This window comes from Neoarius graeffei, chromosome 13 (assembly GCF_027579695.1).
Source record: "Neoarius graeffei isolate fNeoGra1 chromosome 13, fNeoGra1.pri, whole genome shotgun sequence".
Lineage (NCBI taxonomy): Eukaryota > Metazoa > Chordata > Actinopteri > Siluriformes > Ariidae > Neoarius > Neoarius graeffei.
In genome coordinates, this window is record NC_083581.1 from 14,168,604 (window position 1) to 14,188,372 (window position 19,769).

The 19,769-nt window shown below is 43.3% G+C and overlaps 1 protein-coding gene across 1 annotated transcript in view; it reads left to right on the forward strand.

Annotated features, from left to right (window-relative positions):
• hecw2a (HECT, C2 and WW domain containing E3 ubiquitin protein ligase 2a) overlaps window positions 1-14,654 on the forward strand; it is a 69,877-nt gene extending 55,223 nt beyond the window's left edge. The window contains exons 22-29 of the mRNA XM_060937283.1: window positions 563-715; window positions 814-912; window positions 3,215-3,344; window positions 10,757-10,903; window positions 11,208-11,322; window positions 12,289-12,374; window positions 12,506-12,618; window positions 13,855-14,654. Of these exons, the coding sequence (XP_060793266.1) occupies window positions 563-715; window positions 814-912; window positions 3,215-3,344; window positions 10,757-10,903; window positions 11,208-11,322; window positions 12,289-12,374; window positions 12,506-12,618; window positions 13,855-13,966 (955 nt within the window). The 3' untranslated portion in view covers window positions 13,967-14,654. The remainder of the gene's footprint in view (window positions 1-562; window positions 716-813; window positions 913-3,214; window positions 3,345-10,756; window positions 10,904-11,207; window positions 11,323-12,288; window positions 12,375-12,505; window positions 12,619-13,854) is intronic.
• Window positions 14,655-19,769: the final 5,115 nt, after the last annotated feature.

Genomic DNA, 19,769 nt, shown 5'->3' on the forward strand with positions numbered 1-19,769 from the left:
AACTGGTGCCAGCAGAAGAAGAGCCATTGGTAACAACATGGAGGCAGTAGAGAGAGCAGCCAGATGGCTCTGGTTGAAGAGGGGGGAACAGTGGGGGCAGAAGAATGCCACTAGGACACAGGCCGAGGTCTGATCAGCCTTGGTCAAGTCTTCTGGAAGAGGGTGTCTGCTGTAAGACTTGAAACGCCCAATGACTCCAGGAAACAACACTGATGATGTGTCCTAATGTGTGCATCAGAGGATGCTATTAAGAACATCCCAGCACTCCGTCATGGATTATTTTCCTCTAACAGTCTTTTATTCCTTATGTAACACTGCAGTAACAAATATTTAGTTATTTAATAAACTGCTAGAATTTTAAATACATTCTTAAATAAAACTTAGTCCTACTGTATTTATGTATTCCCCTAAGAGACCTGGTACATCATACCACCGAGTTGATAAACAGACTGTAGTGTTTTCACTCTTGCAAATTAAGAACTGCTTTGTTTCCCAATCTGAATAGTGAATCAGGATGATTTGCAAAGTTCTCCTTGCTTATGAGTCTTTCTTTGTCAATCAGGTTGGACTACAGCGGCCCATCGAGGGAGTTCTTCTTCTTGGTGTCCCGTGAGCTCTTTAACCCGTATTATGGACTCTTTGAGTACTCAGCCAATGACACCTACACTGTGCAGATCAGCCCAATGTCGGCCTTTGTGGACAACCACCATGAATGGTGAGTCAGCACAAAACACAAAAGCAGTCAATCAACCCACTGTGTTATTGAAGTCAATAAATAGGAAGGATAATGGATAAAGGATACTTGTTACTCAGGTTCCGGTTCAGTGGACGAATTTTGGGCCTCGCTCTGATTCACCAGTACCTCCTGGATGCCTTCTTCACTCGGCCGTTCTATAAAGGCCTGCTGCGCATGTGAGTCTTTCTACTGAGATACTGTATGTGTTTCAATGAAATAATACTCCTTCAGCTTTATTAGAAGTGAGAAATATTCTTGAGAAATGGGCTTCAGAGGCCTTGTTCACTCTTGATGTGATAGAATGTATGTGATTGAGCTGGAGATTTGTGTTCTTTCTAGTCCTACAGTCACTCTCTTGCTTGTACTTGAAGCCTTTAGATTACAGACATTTACAGAAGAAACTTTTATTGTATTGTACTTGCTCAAGGAAGAGTTTTTTTGGCTACTTGTGAGACTTTCTTTTGTCCCAAATGTACTAGTGAGAATAGCCAATTACCATATTAAGCACAAGCACTGCCCTGCCAGAAAAAAAAGTGGCAAACTCGAATATATTTGGGTGGACCGCCTTTAGCTTAATTATAGCATGTATTCATCGTGGCATTGTTTCAACAAACTTATTTCAACATTTATTTCAGTACAGAGTTGTATTAATTTTTCACTGAGATCTTGTGTTGAGGATGGGAGAGTCGAACCACTGCGTAAAGTCTTATCCAGCATCGCAAAGATTCTCAATGGGGTTAAGGTCAGCAGTCTGTAGTGGTTAATTCATGTATGAAAATGATTCCTCATGCTTCCTGAACCACTCTTTCACAATCTGAGCCCTAATTTTATGCCCATGCCATCAAGGAAGAAAAAACCCACTGATGTGAACCTGGTAATTCAGTACATTCAGGTCATCAGCTGACTTCATTTTATTGTCCCATAACGTTATTGAGTCTTGACCTGACCACCTGAATCAACCCCAGATCATCACACTGCCTCTAGAGGCTTGTACAATGGCTACTATGCATGATGGGTGTATCACTTCATAAGCTTCTCTTCTTACCCTGACATACCAATCACTCAGGTATAGGTTAAATCTGGACTCATCAGACCACATTATCTTTTTCCATTGTTCCAGAATCCAATCTTTATGCTCCGTAGCAAACTCAAGCCTTTTCTCCTGATTAGTCTTAATAACAAGTGGTTTTCTTATGGACATACAGCTGTTTAGTCCCAATGCTGTGAGTTCTCATCACATTGTGAGTGTGGAAATGGTCTTAATTTCACTAAATAGATGTGAGTTCTAATGCCAATGTTTTTTACTGTTCGACTTCAAGATTTTAAATGATCTCTGATCATGGTCAGTCAAGATCTTTTTCCAGCCACATTTTTTCCATGAGGTTGATGGTTCCTCACTATCCTCCCAGGTTTTAATAATGCATTGGTAAGTTCTTAACCCAGTTCCAGTCATTTCAGCTCAAATCTCCTTAGTTATTTTTCTTTGCTTGATGCAGGCCAATAATTTGACCTTCTGAAACACAGTAACATCTTTTCTATGAGCACGGGAAGAGGTAAAGAAATGAGAAGTTACTCACTGCATCAGTTAGTATTAAAATAATTGTTGCTAGCTAATTAATTAATCACTGCCATAATTATCCAATCAAAGGCTCTTATGTATTTGCTTATTTAAATCCAAATGGTGACTTTTTTTGGCTGGGCAGTGTAATTTACTTATTCTAAATGAAATTTTATTTAAGAACAGATTACAGTCCAATTTGTCGATTTTGTTTCTTTTAATTAAAGAGAAGAGTAATGCTTAGATTTACATTTAACATTGTGGAACATCTGTGAAAGTTAATTCCTTTTACCACTTTTTTTTATAATGGCTGTAAACACCTGCTCCCTCGCCAGCGTCTCTGTAAGATAAGACATAATTTAAAAAAAAAAAACACACACAAAAAAAGTTACTAAAATAAGATGCAAAATGCATCATGCTCTGTCCCATGGTTGAATTATTATACATTATATTTTAAAGTTACAGCTTTACATCTGATTGTTACAAAGCACTGATACTTGGAGATTCCTTCCATAAATGCTTTAAAAAAAAATTTGTTTCCTGTTTTAGTTATTTTTAGTCCTAGATTGTATCAGTGTCCTACATACAAATGCCTGTGTTAGCTGCGACTATAGAAAGAATAACTTCATTACAACTATATACTGTATAATATAATCCTGCTCTTATGGAAAATTAATCAACAACCTCTGACCAATCAGGTGCATGTTCTTGGTCTCCACCATCATAATTTAGGAAACAATTTTTTTATTTTTTTTAATCCATACCCAAGGAAATCGAGAATGTCTGTCTGAGATTTTAAAACTTTATTTGTTCTGATCCCATTTCTACCAGTGTGTCACTGTTCAGTCCATGAGCAAGGACTTCAAACACAAATCAGCTCTGTCCTTGAAACGAATGTTAATGTGACTTTTATTTTGTAGTCCATGTGATTTGAGTGACTTGGAGTTTCTGGATGAGGAGTTTCATCAGAGTCTGCAGTGGATGAAAGACAATGACATTGAGAACATGCTGGATCTCACCTTCACTGTCAATGAGGAGGTGTTTGGTCAGGTCAGTTCTGTGCTCAGGGCTCTTACAGTCAAGCCAGAAAGTCTGCACACCCCTTTCACCTTCTCCACGTTTTATTGCGTTACAGACTTATTCTACAATAGATTTCGTTCATTTTTTGTCACAAAATTCTACACAAAATAGCCCATAATGACAAAGTGAAAGCAGGGTTTTAGAAAATATGCAATTTTATTTTATTGACAAAAATAGGTTATTTAGGGGTTACATACTGTATCTGTACACACCCTTGGCCTAATACTTGGTTGATGCACCTTTGGCAGCAATTACAGCTTCAAGGTGTCTTGGGAAAGAAGTTACAAGCTTGGCACACTTGTTTCTGGACATTTTTGCCCATTCCTCTTGGCATATACTTGCAAGCTCCGTCAGGTTGGATGGGGAGCATTGGTACACAGCCATTTTCAGCTCCTTCCACAGATGTTCAATTGGATTCAGGTCTGGGCTCTGGCTGGGCCACTCAAGGACATTTCACAGGCTTCCTCCAAAGCCACTCTTTGTTCTTTTGGCTGTGTGCTTCAGGTCGTTGTCATGTTGGAAGGTAAACCTTTGCCCCAGTCTGAAGTCCAGAGCGCTCTGGAGCAGGTTTTCTTCAAGGATCTCGGTGTACTTAATTGCATTAATTTTTCCCTCCATCAGGACTAGTTGCCCTGTTCCCGCTGCTGAAAAACATCCCCACAGCATGATGCTGCCACCGCCATGCTTCACCGTAGGGATGGCATTAGCCAGGTGATGAGCGGTGCCTGGTTTCCTCCAGACGTGACACTTGGTATTCAGGCCAAAAAGTTCAAGTTTGGTTTCATCAGACCAGAGAATCTTGTTTCTCATGGTTTGAGAGTCCTCTAGACGCCTTTTGACAAACACCAAGTGGGCTGTCATGTGCCTTTTATTAAGGAATGACTTCTATCTGGCCACTGTACCATAGAGCCCTAATTTGTGGAGTGCTGCCTGGATGGTTGATCTTCTGGAAGGTTCTCCCATCTCCACAAGGATATGCTGGAGCTCTGTCAGAGTAACCCTCGGGTTCCTGCTCACCTCCCTGGCCAAGGCCCGTCTTTCCCGATTGCTCAGTTTGGGCGACCAGGTCTAGGAAGATTCTTGGTGGTTCCAAACTTCTTCCATTTATGAATGATGGTGGCCACTGTGCGCTTTGGGACCTGTAAAGTTGCAGTAATTTTTTCTGTACCCTTCTCCAGATCTGTGCCTTGACACAATCCTGTTTCTGAGGTCTGCAGATAATTCCTTTGACCCCATGGCTTGGAGTTTGCTCTGACATGCACTGTCAACTGTGGGACCTTATATAGGCAGGTGTTGGCAATCCCCAATCATGTCCAATCAATTGAATTTACCACAGATGGAGTCCAATTGAGTTGGAGAAACATCTCAAGCAGTATCAGTGGAAACAAAATGCACCTCTGCTCACTTTTGGGTGTCATATCAAAGGGTGTGCACACTTGTGTACATACCGGTATGATATTTTACATTTTGATTTTTAATAAATTAGCACAAATGTCTAAAAACCTGCTTTCACTTTGTCATTATGGGCTATTTTGTGTAGAATTTTGTGACAAAAAATGAACTCAGTCTATTGTAGAATAAGTCTGTAATGTAATAAAATGTGGAGAAGGTGAAAGGTCTGTGCAGACTTTCTGGCTTGACTATACATATTCATCTAATACTGTATATTGGCCAACAATTAGATTAGCTTCCATAAGTTGAGTCTGCCCAGATTTAAAATAATACAATCATCATATCAAGCAATGTTATAGTTTAGTCACAAATCCCCTCATTTCACAATAACATACATTTCCTGTGGTAAGTCAAGTCTTTATTTCCATAAGAGGTCATTTCAAAATAATAGCTAAGTAACAGATTTATTTCAGCTTTCACAAGAAGACAACTTTATTTGTTATATATAAAATGTTAGAAAGTTGGGGTCAGAACACTATGATCTGTATATGCTTAGGATTATTGTGCTGTTGTAGAACCTAGTTCTGACCAAGTGTTTACTTTCTGGCTGATGTCTTGAGGTGTGGCTTCAGTAGTTCCAGATCATCCTCATGAGGCATCTGTTTTATAAAGTACACCAGTCCCTTTCCAGCAAAACATTCCCACAACGTGATGCTGCCACCACCATGCTTCACAGTTGGGAACGTTGCTCCACCTCCCTGGATGTCACACTGCCTGCTTGCTCAGCTAAGAAGAAGAAGAAAGAAGAAACCTTTGTCACATGCACACTTCAAGCACAGTGAAATTCATCCTCTGCATTTAACCCATCTGAAGCAGTGAACACACGCACACCCACCCAGAGCAGTGGGCAGCCACACTACAGCGCCCAGGGAACAGTCAGGGGTTAGGTACCTTGCTCAAGGGCACTTCAGCCCAAGGCCGCCCCATGCTAACCTAACTGCATGTCTTTGGACTGTGGGGAAAACCGGATCACCTGGAGGAAACCCACACAGACATGGGGAGAACATGCAAACTTCACACAGAAAGGCCCCCGCTGGCCACTGGGCTCGAACCCAGAACCTTCTTGCTGTGAGGCAACAGTGCTAACCACTACACCACCATGCCACCCTCACCGTGCCGCCTCGCTGTGGTAATTGCTCCCCCCGGCACTGGTAGGGAAAACAGACCATGCTAGCGAGGGGTCTAGGCATTCCTAAGTTTTGGGTGCTTCAGGAGACGGTCCTTCTTCTTCCAGCTGCTTCTTCTTCTTCCAGCTGCTTCCATTACGGGTCACCACAGCAGCTCTGTTCTGCATATTTGAATTGGCATAGGTTTTACACCGGATTCCCTTCCTGATGCAACCCTCCCCAGTCTATCCTGACTTGGGACCAGCACCAAGTATGCACTGGCTCGTGCAACCCCAGGGGGTGGGTATTTTACCTAATCTGTGTATCTTTGGACTGTGAGGGAAATCGGAGCACCCAGAGGAAACCTACACAGACACAGGGAGGACATGCACACACTACACAGAAAGGCCCCCATTGGCCGTGAGATTCAAACCTGGAACCTTCTTGCTGTGAGGCAACAGTGCTAACCACTGCACCACCATGCCACCCTGTGCTGTGTCACAGCCATCATTGACAATTTCCGCCAGACCACTAAAGGACTCACCCACATTGTCTTGCCCCTGATTAGTTTCCCTACTTAAAGGTAGACTGCCTTTTGGATTTTTCAAGTTTAGGTCATAAAAAGAATTTTCCCTGACACCCAATTATTTTTTAGTGGACAAAATGTGCTGCGCCTTTTTTATTTTATTTATTTATTTATTTTTGGCTGGCCTTCATCTAATACCCCCTGGTCAATGGCAGACTTTGGAACCTAGTCCTCTGGATACTGTGAATCCTGGTTGGCATTAGGAAGGGCATCCAGCCATAAAAATGTGCCTTGGTTTTATGGCAGTCCGTCGTCTAACCCACCCAGAGGTGGAACCATGACGTAAAACTGGATAGCAGCAGTAGCAGTAGGACCAAAAGCTACTGAATTCAAATCACAGATTTCCAATTTTATTAGTTTTTTTTTTAAAATAGAACAATTAATGAACTTGGGGCCACATGGCCCTAAATTCTCCGCTATTTTTTCCTACTTCACCATGACCCAATTCAAGATACTACGTCATACATCACGTGGTGGGCTTTCCCCATTTGCACAAGGCATTGTGGGATACAAATTTGAAACAGGAGAGAAAAATGGAGGATGTGAGTGTGTGAATGAAACGTGAAAGACTGACTATAGTAACAGAAAGTGAGAAGAAAAGACATTATATTGCGAAGGAAAGGAAACACAGGATCAAACTAATAAATATTGGTGGTCAGCGAGCACCTCAGTGTGATCAGCTGTTCGTTTAGCGACAGAATGATGTAACTGTCAGTGCACGGTCAAGGTAAACCTATAGATGGCAGTAATGCAACACTGGATACCAGCTGCTCTAAAATCCAAAAGAAGAAGAAAAAGAAAGTAAACCTGCGCATGCGCACATGGATTTCCTCTGTCTGCTTGACTGCGCAAAGCAAGCAATTTCATGCATGTTATTTCCTAGGGAATCCCTTTAAATTAAATAACTTCTCAGCCACAGAATGGCCTGTTTTTTTTTTTTTTTTAAGATATTACAGAAATAAACATATATCACAATGACCACATTTCAGAGGGAACTAAATTTCACCACCATCCATTTTCTGCCGCTTATCCGGGTCTGGGTTGTGGGCGTAGCAGTCTAAGCAGAGCTGCTCAGACTTCCCTCTCTCCAGTCACATCCACCAGCTCTTCCGGGGGAATACCAAGGCATTCCCAAGCCAGCCGAGAGATGTAATCTTTCCAGCGTGTCCTGGGTCTGCCCCGGGATCTCCTCCCGGTGGGGCATGCCCAGAGAGCCTCCCCTAAGAGGCGTCCGGGGGCATCCTAACAAGGTGCCTGAACTACCTCAACTGACTCCTTTCAATGTGGACGAGCAGCAGTTCAACTCTGACATTCTCCCGAATGACCGAGCTTCTCACTCTGTCTTTAAGGGAGAGCCCAGCCACCCTGCGGAGAAAACTCATTTCGACCGCTTGTATCCGTGATCTCATTCTTTTGGTCGCTACCCATAGCTCATGACCATAGGTGAGGGTGGGAACATAGATGGACCAGTAAATTGAGAGCTTTGCCTTTTGGCTCAGCTCTCTCTTTACCACAACAGACTGGTTTAGCGTCTGCATCACTGCTGACGCTGCCCCGATCTATCTGTCCAACTCCCGCTCCCCCCTACCCTCACTCGTGAACAAGACCCCGAGATACTTCAACTCCTCCACTTGAGGCAGCAACTCCTCCTGACCCAAAGTAGGCACTCCACCCGTTTCCGGCTAAGCACCATGGCCACAGACTTGGAGGTGCTGATCCTCATCTCAGCCGCTTCACACTCAGCTGCAAATCGTCCCAGCTCCTGTTGGAGGTCACAGATTGATGAAACCAACAGGACCACATCATCCGCAAAAAGCAGAGACGTGATCCTGAGGCCACCAAACTGGACACCCTCCGCCCCTTGGCTGTGCCTAGAAATTCTGTCCATAAAAGTTATGAACAGAACCGGTAACAAAGGGCAGCCCTGCCGGAGTCCCGCATGCACTGGGAATGAGTCCGACTGATTGCCAGCAATGCGAACCAAACTCCTGCTCCGGTCATACAGGGACCGAATGGCCCGCAGCAGTGGGCCATGAACACCATACTCCCGAAGCAACCCCCCACAGGGCACCATGAGGGACATGGTCATAGGCCTTCTCCAGGTCCACAAAACACATGTAGACTGGTTGGGCAAACTCCCATGCACCCTCTAGCACCCTTGCAAGGGTAAAGAACTGGTCCAGTGTTCCACAACCAGGACGAAAACTGCATCGTTTCTCCTGAATCCGAGGCTTGACTGTCGACTGGACTCCTCTCCAGCACCCCAACATAGGCTTTCCTGGGGAGGCTGAGAAGTGTGATCCCCCTATAGTTTCACCGATTTTATGAAATTGAAAGGCTGTCTCACTGTAAGCTCTGTTTTCTCTCCGTAGTCTGTATCCCTGTGACAGCCTTGTCTTGATTTTGGTTTGTTTTGCCAAAATTACTTGGTTCTTTTCTGCACACTTCAGTCTGGCTTTTTTATGCTGGAGTAGTGGCTTCTTTCTTGCATGACAGCCTTTAAGGCCATGGTGATGTAGGACATTGTTTTGGGGTTCAGTTGAACTGGACTTTTGGAGGTCCACAGTTTTTGTTGTCTTGATTGAGGTAATTGGATTTTCTTATAGTATCAAGGGCAAAAAGGCTGTGACTTTAAACACAGCCATATATGTGCTCCCAATTAACTCCTATGACAAGTGGCTGGCCAGAAGCTTCTAAAAATAATTACATTATTATTGTAATCTTCCAGACTGTTTAAAAAGACAGTCAACCTAGTGTACATTAACATTTGTCACATTGGAGTTGAATTAAAGCTGAAAGAAATCTGTATTTAATGAATTGCTTTAAAATGACCTCTGATATTAACAGAGTAGAGGTGCTATAACTGACTTGCTAGAAGAAATGTATGGTAATATGAAATGTGTGAAGTTGTGAAAGCAGAGACTGAATATCTTTAGATGTATGTAAATGTTCATCATCAATCTGTATTAATCACATACAGGGAAAAAACGGCGATCACCATGGGTTTAGGGTTAGTTTAGGATTCCTTTCTCATCATAGCCACAAAATGCAAACTGTGCTTATAGTTTTATATCATAACTTACATAAGTTTTAGCATAAGATTCATATTTTTGCTGTATTTGTTGGAATTTATCAGGGCTTTCCCCAAAGCACGGATACGCGGCACTCCGCCACGCTGTGCAACATCAACACCGCACTGTCACTTGTGCGCACACACACAAATCAATACCATAAATTATACAATGCAGAATACTTTCTGCACCTAAATGTCTCCTATTCCCCTCTGAAAATGAGTAATAACTATACAAATATGAAGATATTGTAATATATACGTCTAGAGTCCAAACTCTCCTGGTACTCAACCCAGATGTGAAAATAAAGGGTTTTGCTGCATGCACTGACTGCCATTCGCAACCATACGTTTAAACCACGGGCGGCACGGTGGTGTAGTGGTTAGCGCTGTCGCCTCACAGCAAGAAGGTCCGGGTTCGATCCCCGTGGCCGGCGAGGGCCTTTCTGTGTGGAGTTTGCATGTTCTCCCCGTGTCCGCGTGGGTTTCCTCCGGGTGCTCCGGTTTCCCCCACAGTCCAAAGACGTGCAGGTTAGGTTAACTGGTGACTCTAAATTGACTGTAGGTGTGAGTGTGAATGGTTGTCTGTATCTATGTGTCAGCCCTGTAATGACCTGGCAACTTGTCCAGGGTGTACCCCACCTTTCGCCCGTAGTCAGCTGGGATAGGCTCCAGCTTGCCTGCGACCCTGTAGAACAGGATAGATTATCGGATAGGATAGATAGCGGCTAGAGATAATGAGATGAGGGGGAGACATTAAACCACATTCTCGGCGCTGGCCGCTAGATGGCATTGTTGCATGATTTGACTTCAATTCTGTTCCTAGCATCCCGGAATTGGAAAATGAAGCGACGTGCTACAAAGTGTTTTCATTTCAATTCTAGTTTTGCCCTTTAAATTTTGGGAAAGCCCTGTTCATATTTGTTCTTTTCAAAAACTGAAAGACAATCATTTTATTTCATAGTTTGTTTACTTGGTCATCCCTGGTCCAATTTGTCTCCAAATGTTGTTTGGAGCAAATGTGCCTCCAACTTCTGCAAGTGTGTTACGTAGCTTATTATTATTATTATTATTAGTAGTAGTAGTAGTAGTATTAGTATTATTATTATCTTGCAGCTGTTCATATAGAATGAGTAATGTGGAAGTGTTTTACTTTTCTCCACTGCAGATTACAGAGCGGGAGCTGAAGCCTGGAGGAGCTGGTGTCCCAGTGTGTGAGAAAAATAAGAAGGAGTACATTGAGCGCATGGTGAAGTGGCGCATTGAGAGAGGTGTGGCTCAGCAGACCGAGAGCCTAGTGCGAGGCTTCTATGAGGTAGAACATCATCTTTGAATATAATACTAGTGTTGATATCAAAGCTGCAATATGTGAAATTTGTCACATTGTGCAAAATATATTCGCAAATGAAACCTTTCATGAAATTTTCTGGCATTTAAGGCAATTTACTTAGATTTAAAAAAAAAAAAAGCTATATAATTTCATACAGCTGTCATGAAAGTCATCTGCAAAGTGTTATGGAAGAAAGTGATAGCTATGTGACGCAAAGTGAAATTTTGTGAAATTTCATGAAATGTGCTCCTGACTTTTAAGATGTTATCACTTACTCGTGGCTGTGCAGGTTGTGGACGTGCGGCTGGTCTCTGTGTTTGATGCCCGCGAGCTGGAGCTCGTCATTGCTGGAACTGCAGAAATCGACCTGGCTGACTGGAGAAACAACACAGAGTATCGGGGAGGTAGGAATTATTTTAATTTGGCAGTTCAGCATGAGAAAACTGAGATAACAAAAAAGAGTGGAGATAAGTAGAGTATAATAATAAAGTAATTCATTTTCGTGGAATTCGTAGATTGTATTGGGATTAGGGATAAAATTGGCTCATGTTTCAAGTTATTAAAATTCTGTAAAGCTGCTTTGCGACAATGTCTATTGTTAAAAGCGCTATAAAAATAAACTTGACTTGACTATTGTAGCTATCCTGAGAATATACACTCACCGGCCACTTTAATGGGAACTTTTTCCTTGATTCTAAGATTCCTGTTCTTGGCTGCAGGAGTGGAACCCAGTGTGGTCTTCTGCTGTTGCATGCTGAGATGCTTTTCTGCTCACCACGGTTATAAAGAGTGATTTATATGAATTACTATGTCATTCCTGGCAGCTCGAACCAGTCTGGCCATTTTCCTCTGACCTCTTATCAGCAAGGTGTTTGTTTCCTCCCGCAGAACTGTCACTCACTCAATGTTTTTTTGTTTTTTGCACCATTCTGTGTAAACTCGAGAGACTGTTGCATGTGAATACCCTAGGGGATCAGCAGTTTCTGAAATACTCAAACCAGTCCATCTGGCACCAACACCCATGCCACAGTGAAAGTCACACTTTGAGATCACAATTTTTCCCATTCTGATGTTTGGAGTGAGATTTGTATCTGCATGGTTTTATGAATTGTACTGCTGTCAAGGGATTGGCTGATTAGAGAACCGCATAAAACTGCAGGTGGATGGGTATTCCTAATAAATTGGATGGTGAGTCTAACTACGACTGTATAAAGGAAATTAATCATGGAAATTTTTTTTTAGGACCACCCCCCCCATAAATTTCAAATATCTTCATTCTTAAATATTAATGGCTTTGTAAAGCAATGGAAGAGTTGATCAGGTCATACTGAATTGGCATTTCCTTAAAAAAAAATTATCTTTCACTGAAGGTTATCATGATGGTCACATTGTGATCCGATGGTTCTGGGCGGCGGTGGAGCGTTTCAACAACGAGCAGAGACTGAGACTTCTTCAGGTACACCAAACCAGATCGGCTATTCTTGCTAAATTAGACTGGACATGTTTTCCCTTTTCTCTAGTTTTACTTTGTGGTCATAACATTTCTTTACATTTTTTGACACTCACATTGTTGGATATTTTGTGCAGTTTGTCACAGGCACTTCGAGTGTTCCATATGAAGGCTTCGCTTCTCTCCGGGGGAGCAACGGGCCACGTCGCTTCTGCGTCGAGAAATGGGGCAAAGTTACTTCCCTTCCAAGGTATGCCTGGCAGTTTAGGGATTATGAATATTACTTTTTAAGCTCATTTCACTGGTCAAAGTGAAGTCAGTTCCTGCTAAAGCAAAGAGACTGTCATAAACAGTAAGTTTGGAAAAAGAATGAGGTTTGAGGTGTAATTGTTATTTTATGCTCAAATGGCAGTGGTCCAATACTGTGCCTGTTTATTTGTAATTGGAAAAAATACCAACATCTGATCCCATGTGTGATGTAAGCGTAGTATTTTGTCGTTTTCATGACCAGACGACACAAAACGCCAGCTGGACGTATTTCACAATTAATAAGCAAAGCAAAGCAGACTAGAACCTGCTGAAACTATCAAGAGGATGACCTGCTGCATCTTCCTACAATACAAGTAACCTGATAAAACTCTCTTTATGGCATTTGAACAGTATCTTTAACAAATCTTGATGCAAATGAGTGCAAGATGTCATGAATTACATGCATACAAATGTATTCACGAGCACTTGCTCTCATTTTTAATGAGCAGATTTTTGATGACACTGGTCTGCACACTAAGTTGAGCTGATCGCTGACTCTCTTTTTTAGCATACTGCTTAAATCATAACATCTTAAAACTCAACACAAAAAGAGCTATATTTAATTAACCATGATGTCCCTGATAAATGCGAAGTACGTTACTCATTTTGGTATAAGTATCGGTATTGATTAGGGGGTTCAACGATACATTGTTTCATGATGCATTGTGATGCAAAAATGTTATGATAATGGAAATGTGTGATATCAGCATTCTATTAATTAGGAATGGAGTGTTTTTTATCCCAGAGATACCAATCTGCGCATCCCACAGAGTTAAAATGGTCACATGATTGCATTATTTCTTTCAGGGAGAGCCTGTGAGATCATCTGCACTTGTGAAGTGACCAATAACTCTGGATTACATTTACATAACTACATTATAAAAGTTAAAAGAGCTCTTCACTAGCTTTCAAACAACACCATCCCCGCGCTGCTACGATCTACAGTACCCAAGAAAGAGGCAACAGAAACTGGTCATTTTAGCCAACTTGGAGTTCCATTTTTGCTACAGAGCTCGTCAGACACCTTCATTTTTCAATCAAAATTTTTAGGGCGGAACTTATAAATTTGTTTATGTAATATGGTGAGACTGTTAGCCAGTAACTTGTACTCAAATCTGCAAATGCTTTTTTCACTCCCCCCCCCCCCCCCCCCCCCCCCCCCCATGTGTCTCAACAGGGCTCACACCTGCTTTAACCGTTTGGATCTTCCCCCTTACCACTCCTTCTCCATGCTTTACGAGAAGGTGCTCACTGCTGTGGAGGAAACGAGCACGTTTGGTCTAGAGTGAGACCTCTGCACAGTCTCTCCTCACTGATTATTTATTGTGTTCTTCAAAATCTGAAACCTTTTTTGCCTTTTCTTCTGTACCCTAATCCTCATCTCCAGTCTTAATAATGGCCTTGTTTCCTGGACCCCTTTTTTCCTCTGCTATGAAACCAGGATTATGTGACGAAAGCATGACCGCTCTTTTTGGGACCTAGTCCTTCTATGTCTTCAAACACACACATACATACAAACATATGGTGAATGCATTAGATCTTGAGCAGGAACATAAACACTTCGCTAGTCTTTAATACAGAAATTCCTTCACACACACAAACAAAGCCTACTAACATGGTAAATAATGGTTACACTAAAATCCTCTGTAAGAATACATAGTATTTTCACCCACTTCACCAGAGAGAAGACAAACCCACAATGTAGAAAATAAATGGACATGATGGATACACTTGATGTACATTTCTCACATTACACTGATTTGTGTTCCAGCGAGTCATTCAGCACTGATGCTGTTCCTCATGTAAATGGAGAGAAAAGGAATGTAACACACTTTTGTAGATAGTGTTCTTAGATTTATTTTACTGTTGTGGATTTGGGGGGGGAGGAATCTGTGCAATATTTAATTACAAGTATTCCAGACACATTTTGAACTGCTTGTAATGAATAACCTTTGTAGATTATGATAAAATGGTGAGAGAACCTTTAATTATGTGCTGCTTTCACATAGCTTGATCTGTGTAATGAAAAACAATGAGCCAGGATGTACTTCCATAGAGCGAATTAGGGGAATTCGTGTCAGAATGGAATGCCACCCACCTTGAACTATAATCCCTTCAGCTTTGTGTTTGACTGTGTGCAGCCTCGAACAAGCCAGAACCAAATATCAAGACCTTCATTACATGTTATTACAGACTTATCTTGATCACGTTGCAATCCAGCAGCGCTACATTACAACACGATGAAGCAGCATGCCATAATGAAATATAATCACGTTACAATCATTACAGTCTCTCACGACTTGGCTCGGGGGAAGGGGGGTGGGGCGTGGCTGAGGTTACATAGTTTCACATAACATCTCAGATATCTGCTAGAACTTCAACACATTTTTACTTCAACATGTAAGCTCACATTTGCCTGCATTATTTTCAACCTTGGGTTGTTAAATTCTTCTCTAACTTCTTCACAGACATTTGAAGTTTGCTTGACAAGCAGTGAACTGCACTATATGGCCAAAAGTTTGTGCACACCTGACCATCACACCAATATGTCCCTGTTGAGCATCCCATTCCAGATTTATTCCCTGTTTGCTATTATAATAAGCTGTACTCTTCTTCTGGGAGGGATTTCCATGAGATTTTGGGGGGTGGCTATGCAGATTTGTGTTCATTCAGTTCAGCTACAAGAGCATTAGTGAGACCGGGCACTGATGTTGGGATATTGAGGAGGCCTCAGTTCCAGTTCATCCCAAATAAAGGTGTTCAGTGGGGTTAACTTCAGTCAAGGCTCTGTGCAGGACATTTGAGTTCTTCACTGCAACTTTAACACACTGGGTCTTCATGGAGCTCACTTTGTGTACAGGACCATTGTGATGTTGTCATGTAGTGCTACAGTGTACAAAGACATTCTATACAATTGTATGCTTCCAGTTTTGTGGTGGCAGTTTGGGGAAGTGTCACGGGTGTGATAGGTGATGTGGGTATCTGCATACTTTTGGCTATGTAGTGTGCTTAAAGGGAAAACTCCACCATAAAATACATGAATCTGTTTATATTGAACTATTTATGACATGCTGAGCAGTTCTGGTACTAATTTGTTGGTTGGTGCCGAGTTTATATTCTTCCTATGAGAATGTGGCAGGCTGACTCGCTCACAGAGTTACAACAGTGTTTTATAAACAATCTCAAACCTAAGGAAAAAAATATTAACCATAAGTCAACTTACATCACTCTGCTGAACAAATTGCCCTGTATCAGCTCAAAAAAAAAAATCATACAGTTCTATTGCACTCGAGATTAAGTCTTTGCTTGACAAGAGATGCTCCGTTTCATGAATACAAGAGACCAGCTGCCAAAAAGGAACTGAGTACACACTGAGTAAGGACTAAATCTATTCAGTACTGATGCATAATTGTTTTTTGCCATTTGGTTCATAATACATTTTATTTATATAAATTTTTTGCTGATTTTCTAGTGTTACATAAAGAGAACAAGTGAAATATCATGTAAACCAGCCATAAACACATGAAGAGACCTAGGTTTACAATTTATACTTAAAATGTTACGATCTACACAATGTACATAAGTATAAAATGTAAAATCTTAAATATATTGGAAGCCGTAGCCAATCAGCTGTTTTAATTGTCATATTTGAATTCAACACACCAAATTTCATAACAAACAGCCAGTTTCATCTCTGAAGCAGACAACTTCTGAAAAATGGTTGACCAGTGTTATTCAGGCTGGATTTTTCCTTTAGGTAAAACTCTGCTCATTGTTTCTCAGAAAAGAGATTTTGTGAAAATAGTATAATCAAGGTTTTTCCTTTCCATTTTGGCATTTGACATTTTTACACTGTATGGATTGTATTTAAATGTGGCACAGATACCATGCTTTATTTATGCTGTACTACACACACACACACAGACACTGACCAATGCAGTATTTTCCAATATTTTTCATATCCTAATGCTGAAGCTGCATGGCAGTGTTATAGTTGTAAATTGTTCATGTGTGGCTTGTGGTTCAGAGAGGAAAGCAGCATTACTTCAGGGGCCTTTGGATGATGTCTGAGGGAGAAGTTTTTCCAAAGCCTCAGTGCTGGAAGTAACATAAGCCACTTTCCCACATCCTGCTCTAAGGTGAAAGGGAAGAATATGGTTCTGTAAGGCATCTATTAGAGTTCATCAGCAGAGAAAATGGACATGATATTGAGGAATAAGCATTAAAAATACAGTATCAAGCTTTGTCTTAGTGTGCTTTGTTGTGTTTTGTGTGCAAGGCCACGACTCAGTGATAGTTAGGGAATATCTTGGAGCTGCTAGCTAACTGGTCTTACAGGGACTGAAGACAGACAGACTTAATATTATAAATTATAACCCTCATTAAAAAATTCCCATGCGGGGATTGGCCAAGGATGGTTCACGTGACATAAAATAGTTCCACCTGATTAAGCAATTTATCTAGTGTCATCAAAAAAAAAAAAAATGGATATGGTGTGAGTCAGTCATGATATATCCTGGATATGCCATGAACAGTCACAGCTGTGGCTCCTCAAGCATTTCTGTGTGTGCAGATCTATGTATCATGATCATGCCTAGCGAGGCAGGTGATAGCATGGTACATTACACATGCGCAGTGTAGCAGTCCATGTAGGTGGGTGGAGCACAGAAGGACGGCAGGACAGAACTGTTTTAACAAAACTCTCTTTTATTTGCACTTTTCAGTTGCAAACACACACTCAGACACACGCACACATCAGCCGTCTGGTTGTGGAGAGACTCCCTCTGCTCTCACTCTCTCTCCTTAAGAAGGGCGCGGTCACTGGGAAGACACACAAACGCATCAATTAACAACAGGTGTAGTGATTCTGCCACTTAACTTCCCCGACTCCGCCCTCCTGTCACAGACCGATGCTAGACCACGCCCCCACTGCCACATACCCCCACCGCCCGACTCAGGCCGGGCAGCCGTCCGGCCCGCAGCCAACTCCCCCCCCCCCCCCCCCCCCTTGACGGGAGAGGAAGTCCGCCACCACCATCTGCGCCCCCGGCCTGTGGATCACCTTGAAGTTAAAGGGTTGGAGTGCCAGATACCAACGGGTGATCCGCGCATTGGCATCCTTCATGCGGTGGAGCCACTGGAGGGGCGCGTGGTCCGAACAGAGGGTGAAAGGGCGTCCCAGCAGGTAGTACCGGAGGGTGAGGACCGCCCACTTGATCGCCAGGCACTCCTTCTCGATGGTACTGTAGCGCCCCTCACGCACCGACAGCTTGCGACTAATGTACAAGACGGGGCGATCCTCTCCCTCCACCTGCTGGGACAAAACGGCCCCCAGCCCTCTGTCCGACGCATCCATCTGCAATATAAAGGGGAGAGAAAAGTCAGGGGAGTGTAAAAGTGGCCCCCCACACAGTGCAGCCTTAACCTTAGAAAAAGCCCGCTGGCATTGCTCCGTCCACTGGACCGGATCTGGTGCCCCCTTTTTAGTCAGATCAGTCAGCGGGCTGGTGACGTCCGAATAATTAGGTATAAACCTACGATAATAGCCAGCCAGCCCCAGGAACTGTCTCACCCCCTTTTTGGTCTTGGGCCTCTGGCAGGCCGCAATCGCTGCAGTCTTGTTAATTTGGGGACGCACCTGCCCGTTGCCCAAGTGGAAGCCCAGATACCGTACTTCCACCCGCCCAATCGCACACTTCTTCGGGTTGGCCGTGAGACCCGCCCGCCTCAGCGACCTAAGGACGGCCCTCAGGTGTTGTAGGTGCCGCGGCCAGTCATTACTATAAATAATGATATCGTCCAAGTACGCGGCCGCATAGGTGGCGTGGGGGCGGAGGACCCTGTTCTTGTGTTTGGGTAACCTGTAAGGGCGGCTACACACTACCACCCCTGGGGGCGTCTCAATGTGGTGCTCTATGAGGTTAGTGCGGCCGGGCAGGGGTGAGAACACGTCCGAAAACTCGGTCTGCAACTGGGCAACCTCCACGAGTTGGGTCGGGGAGAGGTGGTCTCCACAGGGGACCAGAGAGGGACGTGATGCTAATGTTCCTTTTTGAACCTCCGGCCCCAGCTTCGCCTTCTCCGGAACCACCGACACCAACGCCACGGGGACCTCCTCATTCCAGAGTTTGAGTAGGTTGAGGTGGTAAATCTGTAGCGCGCCACCCCTGTTCATTCGCTTCACCTCATAGTCGACGTCCCCGACTCACCGTGTGACCTCAAAGGGTCCTTGCCACTTGGCGACTAATTTAGAGCTCGATGTGGGCAACAGTACGAGTACTTTCTCTCCCGGTGCAAACTCTCTAAGGCGCGTACCCTTGTCGTACAGGCGGGTTTGCCATTCTTGGGCCTGCTGCAAATTCTCCTGGGTTAGTTGTGTGAGTGTGTGGAGTTTTGCGCGCAGGTCAATAACGTATTGAATTTCATTTTTGCTTGGTGAAGGTCCCTCCTCCCAATTTTCTCGCAGCACGTCTAAAATGCCGCGCGGCTTACGCCCATATAATAATTCAAATGGGGAGAACCCCGTGGAGGCTTGGGGGACCTCTCGCACTGCAAAGAGCAAGGGTTCGAGCCATTTATCCCAGTTACGCGCGTCCTCACTTACAAATTTCTTAATTATGTTTTTAAGGGTGCGATTAAACCGTTCCACTAAGCCGTCCGTTTGTGGGTGATACACGCTGGTGTGGATCGGCTTAATACCTAATAACCCATATAGTTCATTCAGTGTTCGTGACATAAACGAGGTGCCTTGATCAGTCAGAATCTCTTTCGGGATTCCAACTCGGGAGATGACGCGGAAGAGCGCCTCCGCAATACTGCGTGCTGAGATATTGTGAAGAGGCACTGCTTCCGGGTATCGCGTTGCATAGTCCACCAGAACTAATATAAAGCGGTACCCTCATGTTGACCGATCTAATGGCCCGACGAGATCCATCCCAATTCTTTCGAACGGGGTCTCGATTAACGGTAGAGGGCGCAAAGGCACTTTTGGAATGGCCACTGGATTTACTAACTGGCATTCGCGGCATGCTGTACACCACCTACGAACATCGCCGCGAATCCCCAGCCAATAGAATTGGGCCATTATTCAGG